Source organism: Vitis vinifera, chromosome 16 (assembly GCF_030704535.1).
Source record: "Vitis vinifera cultivar Pinot Noir 40024 chromosome 16, ASM3070453v1".
In the NCBI taxonomy this organism is placed as follows: Eukaryota; Viridiplantae; Streptophyta; class Magnoliopsida; order Vitales; family Vitaceae; genus Vitis; species Vitis vinifera.
Window position 1 is genome coordinate 25,757,687 of NC_081820.1, and position 25,334 is coordinate 25,783,020.

Sequence of the window (25,334 nt, forward strand, 5' to 3'; positions counted from 1 at the left end):
GTTCTTATTCCCATGTAATGTATTTCTTGTGTATTAAATTTTAATGAATATGTCCAAGAATATTCTCGCAACCCAATTTATAGTTCAGCTACACACAACTCTATAGATCACCTTTCAATCAAGTAAGAGTAACTAATGTCCATCACATTCAAGATAGAAAGTATTGCACGAAATGGTAATAGAATTAGATCTAGGAAACTTGAAAATAAGAGTCCCATCCACTACACCCATATAGAGTTTTTTTTGTTTTTTGTTTTTTTTCTTTTTTGCCTTTATCACTTTTTTATTGGACTGAGAAGTAAGCCTAATTAGTTATGTAATGACTAAATTATACTGAATGGTGAAGGCTCGTTGGAGAACTTTGCATCGAATAAAATGGAGATCGATTTCGATGTGTTTACTCCTTGCATGAAACACTGGATTTGCTGCTAGCTAAGTACCACTTTGGTTATGACACCATATCAATGGTGAAGATAGGGCAGGTATCCTAACAATAAAGGAGTTAGAGAGTCAGGTGAATGCTTGATCTTGAACTTTATCAATACAAATTACCAATGGACCATATGTACTAGACCACAAAAAATATTAGATTGTGGGAGAAATGAACCATATGATCTGTGACCATGTAGTAATCATTGAGAAAGGAAAAAAACATGGACTCAATAGATTATGTAATAATAATAATAATAATAATAATAATAATAATAATAATAATAATAATAATAATAATAGACTCAAACTCTCTCAATATATGGCATATATTGTTTAACCTAAACAAAAAAAAGCCCAGTGGCTGAGGACCTTGATGCAAACAAGCTTGTCTTAGCCGAGAGGTCTGAGGGTTCCTCCATGTGTTTAAGATTAACTACATTTAGGCAGAACATCAAATCAATGGAACAATCTACTCTGTTTCATTGGGTCAGGCCCAATGGTAGGTCCATAGGCAGAGCTTGGATCATGTGCTAGTCAGGCTGGGTTAGGCCTGATACAGACCTAATTTGATCATGGCAGCCCAATAAGATAATTATTTTCCTTGTTTTGTGTTTTTCTAATTTTTTTTGTTTGTAGTAATTAATTATATTATAATCATAGCAATCATTGTAACTATTTTTGTTATTAAATTTTTTTGTTCCATTATTTCAGAAAATCTAATTTTATTTGATAAATTAATTCTTCTTTATCATCTATTAAATCTTTACTTAAACTTATTTTATTATAAATTTATTTATTTCTTTTTCTTCCATTTTCTTCTTACAACTTTCGTGTCCTTATTTATGTTTTCCATAAATATAACAATAATTTAAACAAAAATAATAATTACTTGGAGATATACCAAACAAAACATACACTTCTTCAATGAAAAAAGTGACACAAAATCAAGATATAAATTCTAAAGAATTAAGACTAATTTAAAACAAATTTAGAATTGTAGGATTTTAAAAAAAAAATTTATGATAAATTTTAGCTTTTTAAGCTATTAAAGTAAAATGAGGGTTTATCCCTTATTCTTTAATAATATATGAAAAATTATTTATATAATAATGAAAAAAACTTTGGAACATTTTCTTAGTTCTTTTAAAAAAATTTCTAGTTGAAAATTATTAAGGTAGTAATGAAAACTATAAATTACCATTCTTTCTTCTTCTTCTTATTCTTTACCCTATTGCAAATTCTTTATCTCCATATCCAGTGAGTCAATTCTTTTGAGGGTTTTTCTTTGCATTTGAAGGACTTTAATTCTTTTACAATGAGCAATGTGGAATAGGCTAGATGAGGGAAGAGGTCATGACCTTCTCAACTCAGCTTCATCTTTATGGAAAAGTAGGTAGTTTATTTCTAGAAAGGGAGAAGGAATTTTTTTTTTGCTTTTGTCTTGCTTAACTGACCATAAAGGCCACCAAATTGAAAAATGAAGCACTACGTTTGATGATGCATGTAATGCTGTTAGTTTGCAGGAAAAGGATAGCAAGGAATTAAGCTAAATTTATCAAAAATTATATTCAAAGGTTAAATCCCGAATATCATGTCTTTATCTTCGTGTAGGAAAGGAAAAAAAATGTAAAATGAATTTAAAATAACATATAAATATAATTTATTAATTTTAAATTTATTTTTAAATTTTTTTTCTCAATTTTCTTTTCATCTTGTTCTCTCAAATTTTCTAAGAACTAAATATTGCTTTAGTTTTAGGAGTTTCTAACTTTAGTTTTTATCCAAAAACCTCAGAAGAAATTGAGCACATGAAATAATGTTTTTCTTAAAAATTCCTCATATATACTAAGTGGTCATCATAGAAAATAAACTATGACTTGTAACTGAAGCATAAGCATTCCAACAGTAGAAATGAGCAAAAGAGGGGGACGGAAATTCCCAACCTAATCCTCCCCACAAAAAAAAAAGAAACAATAACAATTGTCCAATTGCTTCCTGCTTTCTTACTTTTAGGGTTTGCCTTTCCTGAGAGGGCTCCATTTGCAGACCAGATTTTCCGTTTTTAAAGACAGGGTCTCTAGAATTAATATGCAGTATTTGGTCCTTAAAGGCCCAGCAGACCCATGGGCTAGTTGGCAGGGCAGGGCTAGCTAGCTTGGATTTGGGCTAACCCAGCACGTTTGAGGCCTAGCATCATCAGAGCCCAATTTGGCCGAGGAGGCAACTTTATGGTCAACACAAACTATTTGGGCTAGAGCTTTTTGTTTATATGAATTGCTATTATTACTATGTCTATTTGTGCAATTAGAAATCTTGTGCATGAGATTGATGAAGACTTGACCATTATTGATATTGGAATATTAATTGAATTTATAGATAAAATAGAAATTTAATGTTGGGGATAATCACGTAGACCACTTGTTCATTCTTTTCGAGGTAGTTCCATATATTAAGTAAGGATTAAAATATCTGAAATTAGATAAATATTGGTTGTTGAAATCTATGTACAAAAATAAAAAGTATTTGTAGTAATTTTGTTTAAATTTAGATAAATTTTGATAATTAATTTTTTTATATTTACAAATAATATTTATATTAACTCAAGAAAAAAGAACAAAATACAATACTAATGGCTATGAATGTTAATTTCTTATTTTAAACTTAAAAATTATTAAAAAGACAACTTCACACTACAACATTAAGTTATTGGAGAAATACTCAATTTAAAAAAATAGCTTTCAAACAAGTCTTTCATTTTCTTGTTTTATAAAAGCAAAATAGGGTAGTAGAGCATATGAATGGAACTTTGTCAGAAAAAGTTCCATGTATGTTGTCAAATGGTAAATTGAGCAAAAAAAAAAAAACATTATAAATTCCCGCATCATTATGGTTGAGGGAGGAATGGATCGCTACTATAAAAGCTCATATAACTGGGGAAGGAATGGGTTGCTGCTATAAAAGCTCTTATAGGAATATATGGCCCAATAGGCACAACCACATGGGCTGGGTTGCTGCTATAAAAGCTCTAATAGCAATATATGGCCCAATAGGCAGAATCACATGGGCTTGTCCGCGACCATAGAGCCACGATATAAGCACAATCTCTCCTGCCCAATTTAGACTACTGAACCCACTGAGAGCCATGTCTTTTATCATTCACTCTTCTTAGCCACCATTAGAGACCATTGAACTCTTCTCCCAAAGCCATAACACCCATCCTCATCACTGTATATTTCTCCGACTAGATTGTTGTCGTCACTGACGTCCTCATCACTAATGGGGCTGAGATCAATGACCAACTCGCTTAACGACCAATTTCTTTAGCCACTTCATCGCCCACATCTTCCAAGTATTCTTTCGATTCCTTCCACGGCTTCACACTCTGTTATTTCTTTCTTTCTTTCTTTGATTTCAAATTAGGTTTCTTTTCATCACTTCTATTTCCCCCCATCTCTCTTTTTCTGGTTAGGGTTAGGGTTAGGGTTTGTGTTTGGATTCCCTGGTATATATTTACTAATTATTATGAGCATCAATCTCTCACCATACTTTCACATACCTCATCTCTGCACTCTTATTCTTCTTTCCATTTTCATGTGCATCGAAGCTTAGCTTGGAAGCAATGATTGCTCGTGCCCCTTCTCTTTTGTGTTTTTTTGTCTTCCGTGCATAGAGGAAGTTGAAAATTTTAGTGATATGAAATTCAATGGAGTCTGCTATTATTATAGTGCCTTGTCTGCAGCTAATGAAATCAAAGGCTATGGAAGCTTCGGATAGAGCAAAGCTCTTCATTTTGCACCCTAATTTGGATTCTACACTTTGACTCATCTTAATCTTGTTTCCTTTTTTTTTTTTCATTTTATTTATCTATTTATTTATTTTTTATTTTGAATCCATCAAAGTAGTAAACCCCCTTAGACTACTTTTGTTCTTCATGTAAACACTCAAAAGAAAGGGAAAAATGAATATTAAGTTTATCGATATTAATGGGTATCAACTAGAAGCATTTTGTCAAAAATATGAAAATTCAGATGTTGAAATTCATGTCATTTAACTATATTTATTTCATGTATAATTGCTATTCAGGAGAAATATTTGATAGGTTTTGGGGTTTATGCAATTTTGAAGGAGGGAAAAGGCTTCCTAATTTACCTCCCTCAATTTTCATTTCTTAGGATTCAAGTGGTAATCTAAAATGGACTTCAACATTTGTTTTTCACCAACCATTCTTTTACTTCTATACAAATCCTGTTATCTCATGTATGGGGCAAATGCAATTTTGTGATTTTCTAACTTCTTAAAAATCAGGAATTGATTTTTTAGGCTCATTTTTTCATTTTTAATTCAGCTGATTGACATAAGCTTGATATTTGTTCTTTGAGTGGAAATTTTGATGCTTACAGGAGAGACACTTTACTAATTTTATCTACTAGGTTGAAGGCATTTGCTTTTTCTTCCTGCCAATTTACTAATTATCGAACTCCTTTTCTTTCTGGTTGGTTTTTCCCTTTCCTTTCTGTTTTCATTTGAGGCCACCATATCTCAGGCAATTCACATCTTGAGAGAGTTAGCTACAAATCAAGGTATAATAGCCAAGATTGGCTTATAAATATCTGAGAATGATAATCTTACCATTCTTTCATTCTCTTTTATTGAGCACCCCTTTTCCTTAATGTAGAATATTTGAAACTCAATGGTACAAAGAGATACAAAATTCAGAAGCAGTTTTATATTTCACATATGTCATAGAGGTTTAATTGAAAGACCAATTGAAAGAATCAAACTTTGAATCTTAGGTGTTTAGTTATATGTTATAACATGTCTGACAGGTCTAATCCGCCTAATTTGGCAAATCAGATGTTAGCAAGATGAGGGTTAGCTTAGGAGGTCCCACAACACAAGACAAGCCACTTGTGAGATTAAGCAGTCTGATTTGGAATACATTGTTTGGCTTCACAAGTTAATACAAGGCAAAATTAAAACATTAATAATTTGATTTTAACCAAAATTGATGTCTTAACCACCATGTTTCCTTTCTAAATGGATTAAGATGGTTCAATTTGAATGGATCCTAATTAATTGGGAGATTCAAATAAGGTCACTTGTTGTTAGAAATCGTTGCAAAGAGGAACTAACACAAACTTTTGATCAAACTTTGCCCTACATCATGTTTGGCCCTCGAACCCATATTTCACCTAATTGATTTGATGGAAGAGGCTTCAATGTATCTATGCTAACTATTTGGGGTTCATCTTTCTTTTGTTAGATCATTCTCTTTTTTGCTTTTTTTTTCTTTGTTCCTTTTTGGTTTTCAAGTTACAAATCATTTAATCAAAGAAATGATAAGCAAATTTTTTTTTTTACTTTTATTTTAATGTACCTTCATTTTTGGGTGCTAGGAGTCTTGTCTAGTGTGTTTTTTTTTTTTTTTTTTCCTGTTTTTCATGTTTTTGGGTTTTCTCAAAATATAATGTAAACTTCAAAGTTCCATCAGAGAAAAAGAAAAAAAAATGCAATCCCCATCAAAGAAACAAAGATTCATTTAATGATTTCATCTTACTAGTCCCTCTATCCATATATCTGAAAGGGGTTTACTATTAAGCTTTTTGTTTAGCTATTTGCTAACATCAGCCAATTGCCAATTGTTTAGAAATTGGGGTTGCCATCTCTCCAACCTCATCATACAAAGGTGGACAATTTGATATCAGCTTACTGGTCTGGAAGAAACTCAATTTTTTTTCCCTTTTGTTCCTTTTTTTCGTTTTTGATATTGAATATGCTAAAGCTAAATGTGATTGCTATGATAGTGCATTACTTACAATAAGCATAAGAAAATTTAAAAAATGAATTTGTTTATTAACTTAATCTGTTCTATAGAGCAATTTTATCATGTAATGATTTTTCCTTTCTTTCTTTCTTTCTTTTGATCATTGTATGAATTATTACAATAATAATAGTAATAAATAACAAGTAATAGTTTTTATAATATAAAGTTTTATGTGAAAAGAAATGCTTAAGAAATTAAGTTTTTTCTAAGAAACAAATGAAAAAAGGAGTGAAACAGAAAATACTTTTTTTTTTTCTTGTATTCACATAATTGAAGTATCCTAAAAAGATAATGAAGTATATAGAGCATCTTCTTGAGTCAATTTTGGTCTTCAAATATTGAACTTGTGAATTTACTTGTTGGCTTTGTATTTAGTCTACCCTGAACTCGATGATTTGAATCTGAAATCCTATTCAAATTTCCATGTAGGTAGTAGTTTGATGCATTTCTGTGAGGTTATGATCTTTCCAAAATCCTCCCTAGTTAGATCATAAGTCGAATGAAAATTTTAGAGTCCTAAGTATGGCCTTTCAAAGGTTCTCTTTTAAAATACAAGTTAATAGGTTCATTATGTTGCATCACTAGTTTGTTATCTCTTAAATTCTATTATTATTATGTTTGCATTCCCTATTTTGACAAATTGAAAAATACCAATAGACATTGCTTTATATTTTTCTTATAAAGCAACCAGATTTTTTATTATACTAAAAACAATCTTTATATTTTGGTTTTTTAAATTATGTGTTTATTACATGTTCTAGGCCTAAGCAGTTTAGTAATTTATCCTTTAAAGATGGTTTGTACTTATAAGTAGCTATCCAAGTCAAATAATCAGCAAATTAAGCTTAAGGTGAAAATTTTCAAATTACAAAAATTTTACATTTGTCAAAAGAAATGAAAAAAACCAAGTTCTTATGTGGAATGTTTATTTTTATTGATCTTAAAGGCTAAGTTCTTGGCCTGACTGCTGAAAAAGTTGTTGGACAGGTCTAAGCAGGTGAAGTTTGAAGCATTTAAAATAAATTAGAAGACCTGCAGAATGATAATTATTTGCTAGTAATAATAGTTGTAGCCTCAACCTTCTTTTGTTTATGATATTAAGACAATCGGTTTTTGTTGATCAATAAAAACTTTAAACTTAATTTACAAATTTATGTAAGAAGATATTTTATGTATGGGGAAATTTTTATGGTACTAATATTATCATTCTAAAATTATAATTTTGGCTTTACCTTTGACTTCCAAACAAAACCAAGACCAAAAACTAACCCGAACTACATTTACGTAATTGATTATTACAATACTAGAATATTAAAAGCCCATTTAAAAATGATTTTGAAAGGGACTAAACACGCTTCTTAATGTTATAAGTGTTTTCTTACAAAAATCATAGGTAATATTTGGTAATTGTTTTTTTAAAACAGTTTTCTATTCTCATGAACAAAACAACTGAAAAACATATTTGACAATCAAAAAGCAAAAAACACTACTTTTTTGTTTTTAAAAACAAAAATAAAGGTATTTTAAATAACATCTTTTAATTATTTTTATTTGTTTTTTGAGGATCATTTTAAAAAATAATCATACAATGAAAAATGATTAAAAATAAGATAATAATATACATAAAGTTTATTTTTTAAACATATTTAAAAATATAAAAAATAAGTTAAAAATATTTCAATTACTACATATACTTTTGTTTTACAAAACATTAAAAAACAATTTTTAAGAACTGTTTTTCATGAAAATACTTTTCAAAATTAAATGGGATCATTTTCCACGGCATTATTGTTGGATTGACATGAGACTTTTCACTGAGGATTCATTAAGTTAATTAATTTCCATGGAACAAAGCTGAGGAATGAAAACATGAATTTCCATTCTTTGGCATTATAGCTAGGCATGTTCACTTTGATTTCATTAATCTCGTAGCATTTTATTAGATTAAAGTATGAATTCTGCCACCGACAATCAGAAAATTTAGGCTGTCTTCAATCATCCAGGAAAATTTCTTCACTCTTTTAAGAAAACAGTTCCTCTGTTGACTGACCTATTAATTCGTGTTATATTCATTGCTTTTTCCAAGGAAGAACAGATACTTGTTTAATTGTGTGCTTTTACTGATTCCCACTTTAGATTCTGGTGGAAGAACTAGATAATGTATGTATGTCAATGAAGAGGCTGCATGTCTTCTCATCCTGTTGTACTTAGCTGACTAAGAAGGCACTAGTCAATGCTCTTTGGCATCGTCTCCAAGTAGGTAATGTTGGACCCAGACTGACCAATTATGAGGAATTGCAGAACTGATTGTTTTTAATTTGAAGTCCAATAAAAGAGCAGAAAAGAGAGAGACCATCTTCAGGTATGTTGAGAAGGATCTTATTTCCTGGTTTTGCAGCCCTTCTTCTACTTCTGTTAGTCCCTATAACATGTAAAGCCAAGCGGAATCATCAGGTCTGTACCTCTTCCTGCGGGCATATTACCCTTCCCCACTGAAAGATGATCCACAGAGCTGCGGAGAAAGCGAGTATGAGCTGGCTTGTGAGAATAACCGCACAATCTTATACTTGTATCCAGGAAAATACAAAGCAGAAGAAATCAAGTATTTTTGAAAACACAAAAAAAAATAAATAAAAAAAAAATCTATTTTTAAGAACCATTCTAAAAACTGTTCCCAAAACACTCCCAAACAAAGCTAAAATTAACCTTTGTCATTTTGTTTCTTTATTTTACATATTTAATATCATAAATGACAAGAAAACTAGTATATTACTGGAAATCAACTCTAGCCAAAGAAGGGGATGTGGAATCGGTGGACATCAAGAAGGGCATTACTACAAGGGTAGGGCATATAATTACTAGGGAAAGCTGATAAATAATCTGTGGCTAACCTACCTTTCAATGTTCAAGAACAACTAAATACATGGGTAGAGCTTTATTGAAGTATCAATTTTCCTAAAAATTTAAAGCATGTAGAATTTGGGTTCATATTGTATATCACACTCTCCAACAAAGCTTGCACTATCATAGATGGGGATGGACATCAAGAAGGCTAATGTGGCGTACTCTTTTGAGTAGCTACACCAGTAGTACACACTAACTGATACTAATTCATGATATTTCTGTTGTGTTCGTTTTCTTTTCACGATCATCAACTTACACCTCTTGTGGAGTTAGAAAAGGGTTTGAAGGCATTTGCAGTTGGTCAACCTTTCCTTCAAGCATCTCTATAACTCTGTGCATTGAAGGACGTTCACTGGGCTTAAACTGTATGCACCATAAGGCTACTAGGACCATCTTTTTTTCAAGTTTTTGTTCTTCCTCTGTGGCATCTCCTATTTCTATGTCCTTTCCTTCATTGAATTGATCGTAGGCCCAGGAAGGGAAGTAAATTTGGCTTGAATGCTCAGCAAACACATTCAAATTCCTCCTTCTGCCTGCCATTTCCATCAACAACATTCCAAAACTATAGACATCAACTTTGTATGAGACTCCTCCAATGTTTTTGTAGAACAGTTCTGGAGCCATGTATCCCCTTGTCCCTCTTGCTCCAGTTAAAGACACGATGCTATGATCTGCTGGATAAGATTTTGCTAGGCCAAAGTCTGAAACCTTTGGAGTGAAATTCTTATCAAGAAGTATATTATGGGGCTTTATATCAAAATGTAGGATTTGCATATCACAACCCCGATGTAAGTATTCAATCCCGTGGGCCACTCCTAGAGAAATCTGATACATTTTCTCAAAGCTCAAGGAGATATGTTCTTCCTTTTCAGGAAATATGTACTTGTCAAGAGATCCATTAGGCATGAAGTCATACACAAGAGCTCGTTTTGATCCCTCAACACAAAATCCAATTAGTTGCACCACATTGAAATGATGAATCCTTCCAATTGTAGCAACTTCATTGATGAAATCTTGTCCATTAGCTTTGGAATTGGCCAGCATTTTTACTGCTACAAGATGGCCACTTGTCAGCTTTCCTTTATATACTGAACCATAGCCGCCCTCACCTAACTTTTCTGTGAAGCCTTTGGTCATCTTCTTAATGTTCGAGTAAGAGTACCTAATAGGTTTTAGATTATTGTGGGTCTGAATGAACTCTTCGATGGCATGGTACATGGATAAGCTCCTCCTTTTCCATTTGTAGATCAGAAATATTAACACACATGGAACCCCGAAGAAAATCTTGGCTGCAACAGCAAGAACTGGAAAGGAGAAATACAGAAAAATCATCAGGGAATCTTAAATTATTCTGTGCAATACCATTTTGTTAAGTTAAACTTAAGGTTTTCTTTTGTTTTTATTTTCCCTTTTAGTTATTGGGTAACAGAAAGATGCTTTTGAAAGGCTTGTGTTTTCTCCTTAGGTGTCCTATCTTTCAAGACCTAAGTCATCTTTCCTAGTCTGTTACAAAATTCATATTACCGTATTTCTTTGGTTCAAAACCTGAATGAGGAAAATACAACGTGTCTTACCAGTGAGCTGGCTTACAAATTCAACAAGGTCTGTTCAAAATAACAAAATAAATTAAACCAAGTTAGAGGTGATACTGAAACATTCTATAGACAAGCCTATAAAAGAAGGAAGCATTTGGAGGTGGAGAGAGAACTCTCACCTTCTGCAATGCAATATAACTTGTCCATCAAATTGTCCTTACCATCTGCCTCAGCATGATAAAAGGAGTAATTAAATCATAAAGCTGGAAAAAGTAGTTCAAAGGAAACAATACAGCATGTTAAGGTGGCAAACAGGTTTACACGATGTCACATTCAATTACCAATCGGAACATTTGCAACATTTTTTATAGTGCTTCTTAATTTCCCAAAAAAAAAATAATAATAATAATATTTTTAAAAAGTTTATTAATACATAGAAAAATTTTAAATTCTAACATCTCACCGCATGAAGGGCAGAGGAGGAAGCCGAAGCAATTGAACCATCTAAGGTCAACCCCATACAGCAGCCGGTTGTGGATGTCTGGAAGAGAATTATCAATCTTCTGCCCTCTGGTCGAGAAGCCAACAACCAAGCCTACGCTGCAAGAGTCCTCTAAATCTAACAGGGCCATGTGTCTGACTACAACATATGAATATGTTTGCATCGAAGATAAAGAAGAGTTGGAAGAACTGTTTCTACTGCAAGGTGCCATGTCGATGTAGAGAGGAGAATTTATTGGAGCTTCACAATCAATGAAATTTACATCTGAGGTCTCATAGGACAGCCGATATGGATCTCCGTAACTGAAGTTTGCATAAGTCAAAGAATGAAGAGGCAGAGAAGAACAATCATCTTTCTTTAGGCCAGTATCAACCACCCTTATTGTCTCCCTAGTATAATTGATCTCTTCTACATAGTATCTTCCAGAATTTAATTGTAAGATTGTGCGATTATTCTCACAAGCCAGTTCATACTTCCTCTCTCCACACCTGGGTCGGTCATCTTTTAGTCGGAAAGGGTAGCTTATATCCGGAATATTCCCACAAGAAGAGTGACAGAGATGATGATTCAGCTTGGCTTTGCAAGTTGTTGGGAGTAACAGAAGTAGAAAAATGGCTGCAAAACCGGCAAATAAGAGCCTCCTCAACATAGCTGGAGATGGTCTCTTTCCTCTTCGTCTCACTCTTTTATTAGACTATACTATAGATTAAGAACAATCAGCTCTGCTTTTCGTTATAAATGTTCAGTTTGGGTCCAACACATGGTTTAGGTAAAACATGACCTCTTACCCACTGGGAGAAAGTGCTAAAAAACATTGACTGGACACATCAACTGCCCCACAATGTTGGCGTCTTTGCAGTCAACTAATAGAACAGGATTTCTCCACTTCCTCAGATAATTTGCTTGCATCCTTTGCCTACAAAGCATGTAGCTTTACCTTAAAGAAAGGCCCCATAGTAGTGGATAACCTTTCTAAATGGTTATTTATAAAATTTTAATTTTCTATAATGCTGACTTTTCAACTTTGTGACCTTTATAGTCAGTCAAGCAAGATAGAACCAAAACAATAACCTTGTGCTCTTTCAAAAATACCTTGTCAACTTTTCTGCAATATTCATAGTTGAGAAAGTCATGGTATCATCGCTCTATCACATCTAACTACCTCATTGCATTTTTGTAATTGAAAAATAATCAATTGTTGTCAAGAAAATTAACTCAGTGGTTCCTTATTTTAAAAGTCATATCTAGTCATTAAAAATCAAGTAAAAAAGAATTAGGTGAGTTTATTGATACTACAAAATTTCGAAAAATGTATGCAAGTGATTTTGAAAAAATGTATGCAAGTGATATAACTTAGATGAGTTTATTGATCCTACAAAATTTTTAAAGAATGGTTGGCAATTTGAATTGTTTGGCTAATGCAAAACTAGATATTAAATATGGAGTTGGGCTTATAAGTAGATTTAGGATTCTCGATGTTAGTCTCACTTACAATTAGTAAAATAGATCTTATGATACATTGAAGGTTTGTAAAGCAATGATATATATTCTTTGTGCACATGCTAACAGAGTTGAGTTTACTGGATACATAAATAGTGATTCGGCCTGTGATATAGGTAAATGAAAAAGTATTTTGGGTTATGCATTTAATCTTTGTTTGGAAGTTTTCTTTTGGAATCAAAGAAACAATAAATGATTGTTTCATCAATAGTAAAAATGCAATATATTATAGCTACTAATGGTGCTAATTAAGCAGCCTGATTGCATTCAATGATTTCTAATTTAAAGCATACTCAAGAAGAATCTATAAAGATTTTGTGGGATAATAAATCAACAATAACATTGACCAAAAAGTCTAGTTTTTCATAAAGAAGTAAACAAATTGACATCACATTTCATTATATTCATGAATTGATGAAAGACAAAAAAATTATGCTTGAGGTTTGTTATTTTGAAAATTAAATTGTAGATGTCTTTACAAAATCAATCAAGGTGAAAGCAATGTAAGAGTCCTAATGAAATGAAGATTTATTTTATTAATATTTGAGTTGTTTTTTGTTGTTTAAGATTTGGAATCCTAGTTCTATTAGAAGTTGAGTTTCTATTAGAATTAGATTTTTTATGATTGGTCATATCTATATCTATATGTATATGAAATTAAGTGGTGTAAGGTAATATTTTCATATAATCATTTGTTTTCTTTTTATATTTTTTTTATCCCTCTTGTGGGTGATAAATCGTTCATCGGCTAAAAGGTTTTTTTTTTTTTTTTTTGCTCTTAATTTATAGTGACTTAATCAATATGAATTTTCAAGTAAGGACCCTCCATGTCACTGTTAACATTAAATGGAGGTTTGCCCTTGCATTTGGAGAACTTGATTCTTTTGTCTTTAGAAATGTGCTATAAGCTAGATGTGAAAGAGGAATGAAGGTGTGAACTTAATGGTGGATATTTGTGGAAAAGCTTTATATAAGAGGAAAGGAACAAACCGATTTCTTTTCTTTTTTATTTTACTTTATGTTTTACTTGATTGACTATAAAGGTGGCCAATGTTGAAAGATCAATGAACATTGGAATCTACCAAGCAATGTAGAACAAAAAATTGACTTGGCCTCTTCCTCTTGTACATAATACGCTTTTCCACAAAAATCCACAGTTGAGAAGTCCACACCTTTCCTGTATCACATCAAGCTCCTTGCACATTTCTAAGGAGAGAGGAATGAAGTCCTTTGAAGGTAAAGACAAACTTCCATTTAGTGCTAAGGAAATTAACTCAATGGTTTCTTATTTTAAAATTCAGCCAATAGAAATTAACATTGGACTACATATGAATTATTGAAGGAGTATGATCATTGCAACATACCATTTGAAAATTTTGAATTTTTATGTACTTTTAAAGTTTTACACCAATAATGAATTATTGAGAGATACTTGGGGGTGTATTATCCAAGGCAAAAAGAGCTCAATGATATATTTTGTAAATCTACTTACAGAGATTTAGAAGCTATACTAATGAGTTGTACCATCTAGAATATCCCATCTGTCAATACGAGAGGAGCAAAATCTATTAAATTATCCAAAAGTCAAGGCAACATCTTCATATCTTCATAGTAATATGGTGTTGTTTATTATTTCTCTATTCCTTAGAAAAAATATTATGACATTTTTTATTTATTATATTTTCATTTACCAAAACTTTTTCATGTGGATGGATAAAGATCACAATAAATTTAAAATAAAATACATAAATTATACTTTAGGAGACCAGAAGAGACTAGGGATATAGATTAAAAGCAAGATTAACATAGCTTCAATTGAAATTGGAAGCTTTATATTTTTACATATGAAAAATAAACTTTATATATTGATCTCAACTTGGTAATTTTTTCTTTATTTTTCAAGATAACTTATTTTTTCTACAAGAAAATACAATATAAGATATTTTGTGCAATATCTTTACCTAAACAAATAGAAATGAAATAAAATAATAATCTTATTCTTTTCAAGAATATAAACCATAGAATGAATATCTTAATTAAATGATACTTGTCAAGTTATCGAGAGTCCATAGAACAAATTAACTAGTTAAGGATTTCAAGTTGGTTTTATTAGATGTAATGGTTAGACTTAAATAAATGTAATGATCGGACTTAAGAGTTTCTTTCATGCATTGTTTTATCAACTTAATAAGGTTATACACAAAAAAAAAAAAAAAAAAGGAATTTTGCTTTTGATAAAAGGAGTTATAGCAAATTCTAATTAACCAACAACAAATTTGTAGCCTCATGAACCTTCAATAATTCCAATGACTTTTTGTTTACATATGGTCCATTATGTACATGTGAAGTCATTATAATGTGTGGTCCATTGTTCTTACATATGGCCCATTGTTAATTTATGGTGATGGAATCTATATATATGACTTTTCAAATGAAGACCCCCTAGTCAATCTTCACATTGAATTGAGGTTTGTCCTTACATTTGAAGGATTTAATTCCTTTGCCTTAGATTTGTGCAATGAGCTAGATGTGATAGATGGAAGGATGTGAGAACTTCTTAATGGTGGATTTTTTGTGGAAAAGTAGATAAATACATATAGGACAGGAGCAAGTCAGTTTTTGTTGTCTTGCTTCACTATTCAACATTGGCAACCCTTATAGTCTACCAAGTAGGTGGAATAAGAAATTAGCTTACCCTAAAAATCCACGGATGAGAAATTCACTCCTTCTATCACATTAAGCTCATTGCATATTTCTAAAGAGAAAGAAATGAAGTCCTCCAAATGTAAGGACAAATTTCCATTTATTACCAAGAAAATCGACTCAATTGGGTTCTTACTTTCAAAGTCAATTTAATCAATATGGGTTCTTATTTTCCATATAGAAATTCTTGAAGGAGCATGATCCTATGTTGAAGGCCATTTGAATATTTTGAATTTTTTTTACTCTAAAAATTTTACACTCAGAATGAATAATAATACGACTTTTGACTTGATAGCATGATTTATTCTTACATGGAGTGGAAAACTAGTATTTGAGAAACCAAAGCATCCATTAATCTCAAGACCATGAAATGATGCAATCAAACTGTCCATGGATGTTATTGCAACCATTGAAGAAACTTAAGCTATACTAATATACTTCTCTAAAAAAAAGTATTTGTATTTCTGTAGATTTTTTCTTGGATTATTAGAAATACTAGAAAAGAAAGCAAATAAAGTAAAGACAAATCAAAATTTCCTTCTTTAGTTTATCATGTAAAGTACAAAGGAAATCATATATAATAATAGTAATAATAATAAAATTTATACAATTTTCAAAATTTTTAATCTTTAAGTAAAAGAGAAAAGAAAAGAAAAGAAAAGAAATATATTTATATTATTTTTGACTTTTTTTTTCTTTCATCTTTTCACATTATTTTTTTGGTCACATTTTCTCTCAAACTTCTATAATATAAATAATTAAAAGCCTTAAGGCTTATATATCCTATTGTTAACAATTAAAAGCCCCAATTCTTAAGCAACACTGCTCATCTCCAGAGTTTTTCCACTGTTTCTCACCCACTTTACACACACTAGATTTGAAATTTTGAAATTTATCCAATAAATTATGACATGCTATTGAATCTATAACGGAAAATCTTGTTAGAAACAGAACAATTTTGTTTTTTCCCCAAAGATAGACTGCTAGACTTCTTGCTGAAATTTGGTAAAATAAGCTGCCCTTTTGCTAGTCAAAGGTGATCCACAAAGCTTTGGGGAGCTGAACTGAACTAGGTTCAGACTAATCATATATTTTTGCTTATACTACAGAAAACATTATGAAGAAGATAAATCAATTATGTGAGAGAGAACTTTTGAAACATATTGTAAGTTGAGCCTCAAAATGAATATTGTAGTAAAATTGCTGGTACATGATAATAGTAAAATTATAAACCTACATTGATGAAGGATTAGTACATCATATTTAAATTACACACTTCTAAAAATTGAAAAAGACGGGATGACATCTTTTATTCAATTTCTGAGATGACTGTTAACTCTTGTTGGGGGTATCTTTTAGATGTGCTTGCATTTGTTTTTGTTGGAGTAGTGCAAGTGAAAGGATTGGGAGGCGTGGATAAATTATGTTCTCCTTCTAACATTTGAACCACAAGCTTCATAGAAGGACGATCCGCTGGGAACCATTGAATACACCAAAGTCCAATAATTGTCAATTTTTTTACTATTTGAGTATCTCCTTCTTCATTAATTCGAATTTGTAGCTCTTCACCTTGATCTAGATGATTATAAATCCATTATCGGAAGTAAACTTGGCTAGTGTTCTCCACAGTAACATCAATATTCTTCCTTCCTCCTACCATTTCAAGTAATAGCATTCCATAGCTAAAAACATCTGACTTGTAAGACACATTTCCTAAATTCCTGGATAACATCTCTAGAGCAATATAGCCCATGGTCCTCCTAGCTGTAGTCATAGAAACTGCACTTTGTTCCTTGGAACATAATTTGGCAAGGCCAAAATAAGCTATTTTTGGATTAAAATTGTGATCAAGTAAAATATTATGAGGTTTGATATCAAAATGGAGGATTCTTTGATCACAACCTTGGTGAAGATATTCAATTCCTTTGGCAATACCTAAAGCAATATCTTGAAGCTTTTTCCAACTAAGTGAATGGTTTTTAATTGTTCTTGAAAATATGAACTTTTCTAGCGACTCCTTTGGCAAGAACTCATAAATAAGAGCTCGTCAAAATCCATCAGCACAAAAGCCAACTAAGCGAACAACATTCACATGGTGGATTCTATCCATGGTTCCCATTTCATTAAGAAACTCCTCCCCATTTCCATTGGTGTTGTTCAGGATCTTGACTGCAACATGAACTTCGTCAAACAACTTTCCCTTATACACTGTTCCATAACCTCCTTCACCCAATTTATCTTGGAATTGGTTTGTGATCTTCTTAATATCAGCATAAGAGTATCTTGTAGGCTTGAGAGCTATGTAATCTTCCAAAAACTTTTCAATCTTTATTTGATTGTTTCTTTCTAATTTCTTCCAGCTATATACACGATGGAGTGCAACGGTTCCAATAATAAGAAGAATGAAACCAAGGGTTATACCCATGGAGGAAAAAATCGCGAAATATCGGCGAAATATCGCCGATATATCTTGTATCGGACGGCGGCGACACGGCATATGGAGGAGAAAAATCGAAGGAGGAAATTTCGCCAAAAATCGCCAATAAATCGGCGATAAATCGGCGATATATCGCCGAATCTCGATAAATCGGCGATTTTTTCATTAAATCGCCTGTGGCCGCGGGAAATCGCCGATAAATCGGCGATATTTCGGCGATAAATCGCCGATTTTTTGCCGATTTTTCGCTCCTCTCTCCAGCACGATCTGACGGCTTAGATGTCCCCCGCGTTGATCCAATGGCCCAGATGCGATTCCAACGGTAATAATGTGATCCAACGGCCAGATTTGTCCCAGATTGTGATCCAACGGCCAGATTTGAATTTCAACGGTAAATTGGTGTTCCAACGGCTATTTTGGCCCAAATTTCTTCTATAAATTGCCATTTTTCCATCAATTTCACCCATTGTTGCTTTCATTCTTCATTTGCTCTCTCATTACTCCAATTTTAAGGTATGTTTATTTTAAATTGTAATTAATTTGTTTGCAATTATAATTAATATGGATGATTTAATGTTATTTTTATATTCAATAGTAATTAATTTGTATATTTTTATTGAATTGACTTAGGTTAATTTGATTATTTAATTATAAATTGATAAGTTTATTTTAGATGATTATTTGTGATTTAGTTTCACATTTAATTAATTTAATTAACATGCTAAATTATTTAATTAATTTAATTAACATGAACTAGTATATTTTGAATATGAAATATGTTTATTTTTATGATTATTGGGATTTTTTTTCATATGCAATTATGATTAATTTTTAATTTAGTAAATTTATCATAGAATTAGATCTAGATTTAAAAAATTAACTTAGCTAAATTATTTAATTAGTTTAATTAACATGAACTACTATATATGGAATATTAAATATGTTCAATTTTTATGATTATCATGATTTAGTTTTATATCCAATTATGATTAATTTTTAATTTAGTAAATTTTTCATAAAATTATATTTAGATTCAAAAAATTAACTTAGCTAAATTATTTAATTAGTTTAATTAACATGAACTAGTATATTTTGAATATGAAATATGTTCATTTTTATGATTATTGGGATTTTTTTTTCATATGCAATTATGATTAGTTTTTAATTTAGTAAATTTATCATAGAATTAGATCTAGATTTAAAAAATTAACTTAGCAAAATTATTTAATTAGTTTAATTAACATGAACTACTATATATGGAATATTAAATATGTTCAATTTTTATGATTATCATGATTTAGTTTTATATCCAATTATGATTAATTTTTAATTTAGTAAATTTTTCATAAAATTATATTTAGATTCAAAAAATTAACTTAGCTAAATTATTTAATTAGTTTAATTAACATGAACTAGTATATTTTGAATATGAAATATGTTCATTTTTATGATTATTGGGATTTTTTTTCATATGCAATTATGATTAGTTTTTAATTTAGTAAATTTATCATAGAATTAGATCTAGATTTAAAAAATTAACTTAGCAAAATTATTTAATTAGTTTAATTAATATGAACTACTATATATGGAATATTAAATATGCTCCATTTTTATAATTATCATGATTTAGTTTCATATCCAATTATGATTAATTTTTAATTTAGTAATTTTTTCATAAAATTAGATTTAGATTCAAAAAATTAACTTAGCTAAATCATTTAATTAGTTTAATTAACATGAACTACTATATATGGAATATTAAATATGTTCAATTTTTATGATTATCATGATTTAGTTTCATATCCAATTATGATTAATTTTTAATTTAGTAAATTTTTCATAGAATTAGATTTAGATTCAAAAAATTAACTTAGCTAAATTATTTAATTAGTTTAATTAAATATATGGAATATCAACTATGGTCATTCTTTATCATTATTTTGTACATTTCTCATATATTTAAATTTAAATATTGACTTGATTTTTGTTTACATTGAAATCACATTCAAGTGTATTTTTATTGCAATAGATTTAGCATGGCTAGTGAAGGTGGTTCTGCCCTGCCAGGGCGAGATCCGGCTTGGAAGTATTGTTTACCGATTGAGGGTAACCGAAATGGAACAATTTGTAATTTCTGTGGGTTGGTGATGAAAAGTGGAGGCATCACGCGATTCAAGTTTCATTTAATGCAAAAAGACCCGCATAACAACACCAAAAAGTGTCCGAGAGTGCCGCCCGAAGTGAAAGAAGAGATACGATTCCTAGTGCATGACAAAACAAAAGCAAAAGCAAAGAAAAATGCAGATATTGAAGAAATTCGTGCTCAATTACGTGGCACAATGGGGACTCATCATACACATTTGGTAGACGAAGATGATGATGATGAAGATGTTGAGAATGAAGATGTGTATATGTATCCGGCAGATATGAACCCAGATGAGCGGGATGCATATCGATCTGCAGTTCGTGCCTCGAAAGCATCAGAATGGGAACGTGAACAATATGAGAATATTGTAGGAAGCAAACGCAAAACAGGGGAGTCTTCACAGTCTCCTGGATTACCGTCGATGATGCGAAAATCACATAGTATGCGACATTCGCAACAATCACCCCCTCTTGCCCCTTCACTTTACAAGTCTTCTGCAGCAAAACAAAAAAATATCAAAGATATATTCAAGGGTGGTGCAATTAAAGAAACGATGGGACGCTTAATTAGCAAATTCTTCATTTATGAGAGCGTCGCACCCGCAAAAGCAAAGTCTCATCACTTCAAGAATATGATTATTGGTGCACAACAAGCTGGTAATTACTAATTTTTTAAATGTTATATTGTGTTATACTTTTAGTAAGTATAGTCTTTTGTGACATGTTTTACATTTTTTTTTTATATGAAGTGCAGGAATGGGAATCGAACCTCCATCTCCATTTGACATAAAGAACAAGTACTTGGAAATGGAGTACAGAGAAATGGAAGCTTATGTGAACCAACAAAGAGAAAAATGGAAGACATATGGGTGCACAATAATGTCAGATGGATGGACAGGGCCCACGAAATTAAGTATTATTAATTTCATGGTTTATTCTAAAGGGAGCACGGTCTTCCTTAAGTCAGTTGATGCATCGAACTATATCAAAGACCACAAGTATATATACGACCTATTGAAGACTGTTATCAAAGAAGTCGGTAAAGAAAATGTGGTCCAAATTGTCACAGATAATGGGTCGGCGTTCATGAAAGCAGGGAAACAATTGATGAAGAAGTACAACTTATACTGGACTCCGTGTGCGGCGCACTGCATCGACTTAATCTTTGAAGACATTGGTAAAAGACCCAGTGTTATCGAGGTGATAAACAATGCTCGCAAGATAACTAACTTCATTTACAATCATGGTTGGTTACTAGCACAAATGAGACTGTATTGTGGTGGAGACATTGTTCGACCAGGAGCTACAAGGTTTGCTACCAATTATATTGCTCTTGACAGTCTTCTTAAAAAAAGGGTTGATTTGAAAAAATTGTTTATGAGTGATGATTGGGCACAACACAAGCTGAGTCGAACAAAACATGGACGAGAGTTGGAGCAATTATTGTTTGACCATGCGTATTGGGACAGAATGACAAATATAGTTTCATTATATGAGCCATTATACGTGGTGCTTCGACTTATGGATTCTGAAGTTGTTCCCACAATGCCATTTGTGTATGAGCTTATGCACGTGATGAAAACGAACCTTACGCGTCAAGGAGCTGGAGATTGGATGTTCAAAATAATACAAGATCGTTGGGAGAAAACACTAAAACATCCACTTCATGCAGCAGGTACTTAAGTACTATATATCTTTATAAGTTTTTACTCTGTATTTAATTTTGTTTTAAAAAATACTAACTCTACTTAATTTTATTGTAGCATACTTCTTGAATCCAAGATTTCAATATAGGCGTGGAGTTGGTAGTGATCCAGAACTACTTCAAGCGGTCCATGATGTTTTTGCAAAATTAGATCCAACTACTGAATCACTTGGTCAATTTGGAAATGAGGTAAATAAAAAACTGTTATTTGTCTATAAAACAATAATTTCATTCATCAATTTATTTGAACGTTTACTAACAAATATGATATTAACAAATTAAATGTTGAATACATAGCTTGTGCTTTTTCGAGATGCAAAAAGAGGATTCGGTGATCGAGCGGCAATTGCAGCAAGGTCAACCATGGTGCCCGGTGAGTCTTTGTAGGAAAAAATTGATTATCATTATTGTAAATTCACCACATAAGTATTTATATGATTATCAAATTGGTTGCAGCTGAATGGTGGTTTATGTATGGGAATCAAACACCTACATTGAGAAAGTTAGCCATCAAAGTTCTCTCACAAACTGCGTCATCTACTGCCTGTGAGAGAAATTGGAGCACGTTTGCTCTCATCCACACAAAGCAACGAAATCGTTTGGCTTACTCTCGATTGGAGCAATTAGTTTTTTGTTACTATAATATGAGGCTAAAGTTACGCGATATGGAGGCAGAAAATGATCGAGTTGCTGAAAAAGATTATCTTGATCTTCTTGACATTTCAGCCGAGGTGGGTGAAGAAGAAGATAATCAGTTGTTCCAATGGGTGAGGCCTATACATTTGGATGACGAAGTTGGAAATCCCGATCCACGAATTGCTGCTCATGCTCGAGAATTTGGAGTTAATGTTGAACGTGTGTTGTCTGAAGAAGTTCACTCTGAAAGTTTTAGCAAAGATACTGATGATTCCCACCAAGAGATTGACTCCACAAGTGCTGGCCATAGTAGTAGACCTAGTGCTGCAGGTACTTCTGCTTCTGGTTACGATGGTTCAAGAGGTGGAACTGATGATGGAGGTGATAATGCGGGAGGAGATATTAATGAACGTCAACATAGTCAATATCCAGTCAGCCAATTCACCTGTGAAAATACTTTCACACACTGCACACAGGATGAAGACCATGGCTCTAGAAGAGCTGGTCCAGGCATAGGAGCTATTGGGAAGCCTTATAGAGGAAGAGAACGAATGATGGAACCATATAATGAGGAGTTACTTTCAGGGAGTTTTGAATCTATGAGTATAGGAACTCAATTTAGTGACTCTTCGAATGAGACTAATGTCTACCCTCCTCATGTGATGAGTTATGGTCAACCTTCAAGTTCAACAGATGAAGAGTATGGTATGTCGCGTTATTCACCTTCTAGACAAATGTCTTACCAAATTCCATATCAGATGGAAGGAGGATTGGGCATTAACACATGGGTGAACTTTGAGTATCCTATCCATGTAGAGGCAGTGGGCAGGACTCAAGAGATATATGCATGGCATGTTAGAATTTTTAACCAATATTATCGAGGCTCATTGAGTTGGTACCAATATTGTCTCCAACAGCAAGACGGCGTTCCTTCATCTATCAATCCCATTGAACCACATCGATCCTCATTTTGGTATTAAAGGGACATTGTAATGTAATGTGTACAAATTATTGTTATTTAATGAAATGAAGTATTTTATGTGACTTTATAATGAGAACAATTACAAAATTAACATTTCTTATAGATCGACATGATATAATTACATTTAATATCGCAAATTATATCATATGTATATCAATTTTTTCTACAAAACAACTTTAAAATGTCTATTATACTTCTAATTATATTATTATGAAGTTTTCTTTACATTTCCATGAGTTTTTAACAATTTTAAGCCTATCGATATTTTTTTCCAAAATATCCGCCGATATATCTCCGATATATCCGATATATCCGTAAAATCGAAGTACCGATATATCCGTGATTACCGATATTTTCTTCCATGGTTATACCTGCATAAAGAGAAAAATATCTTTTTCTAGTAAATGAAAGGGAAAAATATGCAAGTTGTGAAACCATCATTTCTCTATTTTCTCATGACAGATAAAGCATGAGCAAATAAAAATTACTTGTAACCATTGGTTTTTTTTATGCACCTGCAAAAGATGTAAAATTATCAATTACTTGTGGTGATAATTTCTATCTTATTAAAAAAAAGTAGATATCTCATGGGTTTAATTTTCTCCATTGGGTATGGACTAGAAGCATTTTGTCAAAAATATGAAAATTCAGATGTTGAAAATCATGTCATTTATCCATATTTATCTCATGTATAATTGCTACTCAGGAGAAACATTTGATAGGTTTTGGGGTTTATGCAATTTTGAAGGAAGGAAAAGGCTTTTTAATTTACCTCCCTCAATTTTCATTTCTTAGGATTCAAGTGGTAATCTTAAATGAACTTCAACATTTGTTTTTCACCAACCATTCTTTTACTTCTATACAAATCCTGTAATCTCATGTATGGGGCAAATGCAATTTTGTGATTATCTAACTTCTTAAAAATCAGGAATTGAATTTTTAGGCTCATTTTTACATTTTTAATTTAGCTGATTGACATAAGCTTGATATTTGTTCTTTGAGTGGAAATTTTGATGCTTACAGGAGAAACACTTTACTAATGTTAGCTACTAGGTTGAAGGCATTTGGTTTTTCTTCCTGCAATTTACTAATTATCAAATTCCTTTTCTTTTTGGTTGGTTTTTCCCTTTCCTTTCTGTTTTCATTTAAGGCCACCATATCTCAGGCAATTCACATCTTGAGAGAGTTAGCTCCAACCAAATTGGCAAGAGAGTTAGCTATAGATCAAGGTATAATAGCCAAGATTGGCTTATAAATATCTGAGAATGAAAATCTTACCATTCTTTCATTCTCTTTTATTGAGCACCCCTTATCCTTAATGTAGAATATTTGAAACTCAATGGTACAAAGAGATACAAAATTCAGAAGCATTTTTATATTTCACATATGTCATAGAGGTCTAATTGAAAGACTAATTGAAAGAATCAAACTTTGAGTCTTAGGTGTTCAGCTATATGTTATAACATGTCTGACAGGTCTAATATGCCTAATTTGGCAAATAAGATGTTAGCAAGATGTGGGTTAGTTTAGGAGGTCCCACAACACAAGGCAAGCCACTTATGAGATTAAGCAGTCTGATTAGGAATACATTGTTTGGCTTCACAAGTTAATACAAGGCAAAATTAAAACATTAATAATTTGATTTTAACCAAAATTGATGTCTTAACCACCATGTTTCCTTTCTAAATGAATTAAGATGGTTCAATCTGAATGGAACCTAATTAATTGGGAGATTCAAATAAGGTCACGTGCTGTTAGAAATCGTTGCGAAGAGGAACTAACACAAACTTTTGATCAAACTTTGTCCTGCATCATGTTTGGCCTTCGAACCCATATTTCACCTAATTGATTTGGTGGAAGAGGCTTCAATGTATTCACACTAACTATTTGGGATTCATTTTTTTTTCTTTGTTCCTTTTTGGTTTTCAAGTTATAGATCATTTAATGAAAGAAATGATAACCAAAATCTTTTTTACTTTTACTTTAATGTACCTTCATTTTTGGGTGTTAGGAGTCTTGTAGAGTGTTT

At 31.8% G+C, this 25,334-nt stretch overlaps 3 protein-coding genes across 3 annotated transcripts; 2 read left to right on the top strand and 1 right to left on the bottom strand.

The window, feature by feature from the left end:
- Nucleotides 1–9,006: 9,006 nt before the first annotated feature.
- Nucleotides 9,007–12,050, bottom strand: LOC132252641 (rust resistance kinase Lr10-like). The gene is made up of 4 exons (XM_059733766.1): nucleotides 11,159–12,050; nucleotides 10,875–10,919; nucleotides 10,735–10,764; nucleotides 9,007–10,464 (listed from the first exon to the last, which is right to left on the bottom strand). The coding sequence occupies exons 1-4, from the start codon at nucleotides 11,844–11,846 to the stop codon at nucleotides 9,413–9,415; spliced, it is 1,815 nt and encodes a 604-aa protein (XP_059589749.1). The 5' UTR covers nucleotides 11,847–12,050; the 3' UTR covers nucleotides 9,007–9,412.
- Nucleotides 12,051–19,873: 7,823 nt separating this feature from the next.
- LOC132255334 (uncharacterized) lies at nucleotides 19,874–21,186 on the top strand. The gene is made up of 4 exons (XM_059743430.1): nucleotides 19,874–20,156; nucleotides 20,262–20,639; nucleotides 20,737–21,120; nucleotides 21,173–21,186. The coding sequence occupies exons 1-4, from the start codon at nucleotides 19,874–19,876 to the stop codon at nucleotides 21,184–21,186; spliced, it is 1,059 nt and encodes a 352-aa protein (XP_059599413.1).
- LOC104881726 (uncharacterized) lies at nucleotides 21,113–23,422 on the top strand. Its single transcript, XM_059733845.1, has 4 exons — nucleotides 21,113–21,657; nucleotides 21,746–21,876; nucleotides 21,985–22,060; nucleotides 22,144–23,422. Exons 1-4 carry the CDS (start codon nucleotides 21,246–21,248, stop codon nucleotides 23,301–23,303), a joined length of 1,779 nt encoding a protein of 592 aa, XP_059589828.1. The 5' UTR covers nucleotides 21,113–21,245; the 3' UTR covers nucleotides 23,304–23,422.
- The last annotated feature ends 1,912 nt before the right edge of the window (nucleotides 23,423–25,334 follow it).

Coding starts and splice junctions, on each gene's coding strand:
- LOC104881726 (XM_059733845.1), top strand. CDS start 21,246: ATGAGACTGTATTGTGGTGGAGACATTGTTCGACCAGGAGCTACAAGG. Junction 21,877..21,984: donor TTGGTCAATTTGGAAATGAG/GTAAATAAAAAA, acceptor TTGAATACATAG/CTTGTGCTTTTTCGAGATGC. Junction 22,061..22,143: donor AAGGTCAACCATGGTGCCCG/GTGAGTCTTTGT, acceptor AATTGGTTGCAG/CTGAATGGTGGTTTATGTAT.
- LOC132255334 (XM_059743430.1), top strand. CDS start 19,874: ATGGCTAGTGAAGGTGGTTCTGCCCTGCCAGGGCGAGATCCGGCTTGG. Junction 20,157..20,261: donor TGCAGATATTGAAGAAATTC/GTGCTCAATTAC, acceptor TGTATCCGGCAG/ATATGAACCCAGATGAGCGG. Junction 20,640..20,736: donor TATTGGTGCACAACAAGCTG/GTAATTACTAAT, acceptor TATGAAGTGCAG/GAATGGGAATCGAACCTCCA.
- LOC132252641 (XM_059733766.1), bottom strand. CDS start 11,846: ATGTTGAGGAGGCTCTTATTTGCCGGTTTTGCAGCCATTTTTCTACTT. Junction 10,920..11,158: donor CCTCCTCTGCCCTTCATGCG/GTGAGATGTTAG, acceptor ATGCTGAGGCAG/ATGGTAAGGACAATTTGATG. Junction 10,465..10,734: donor ATTTGTAAGCCAGCTCACTG/GTAAGACACGTT, acceptor TCTCCTTTCCAG/TTCTTGCTGTTGCAGCCAAG.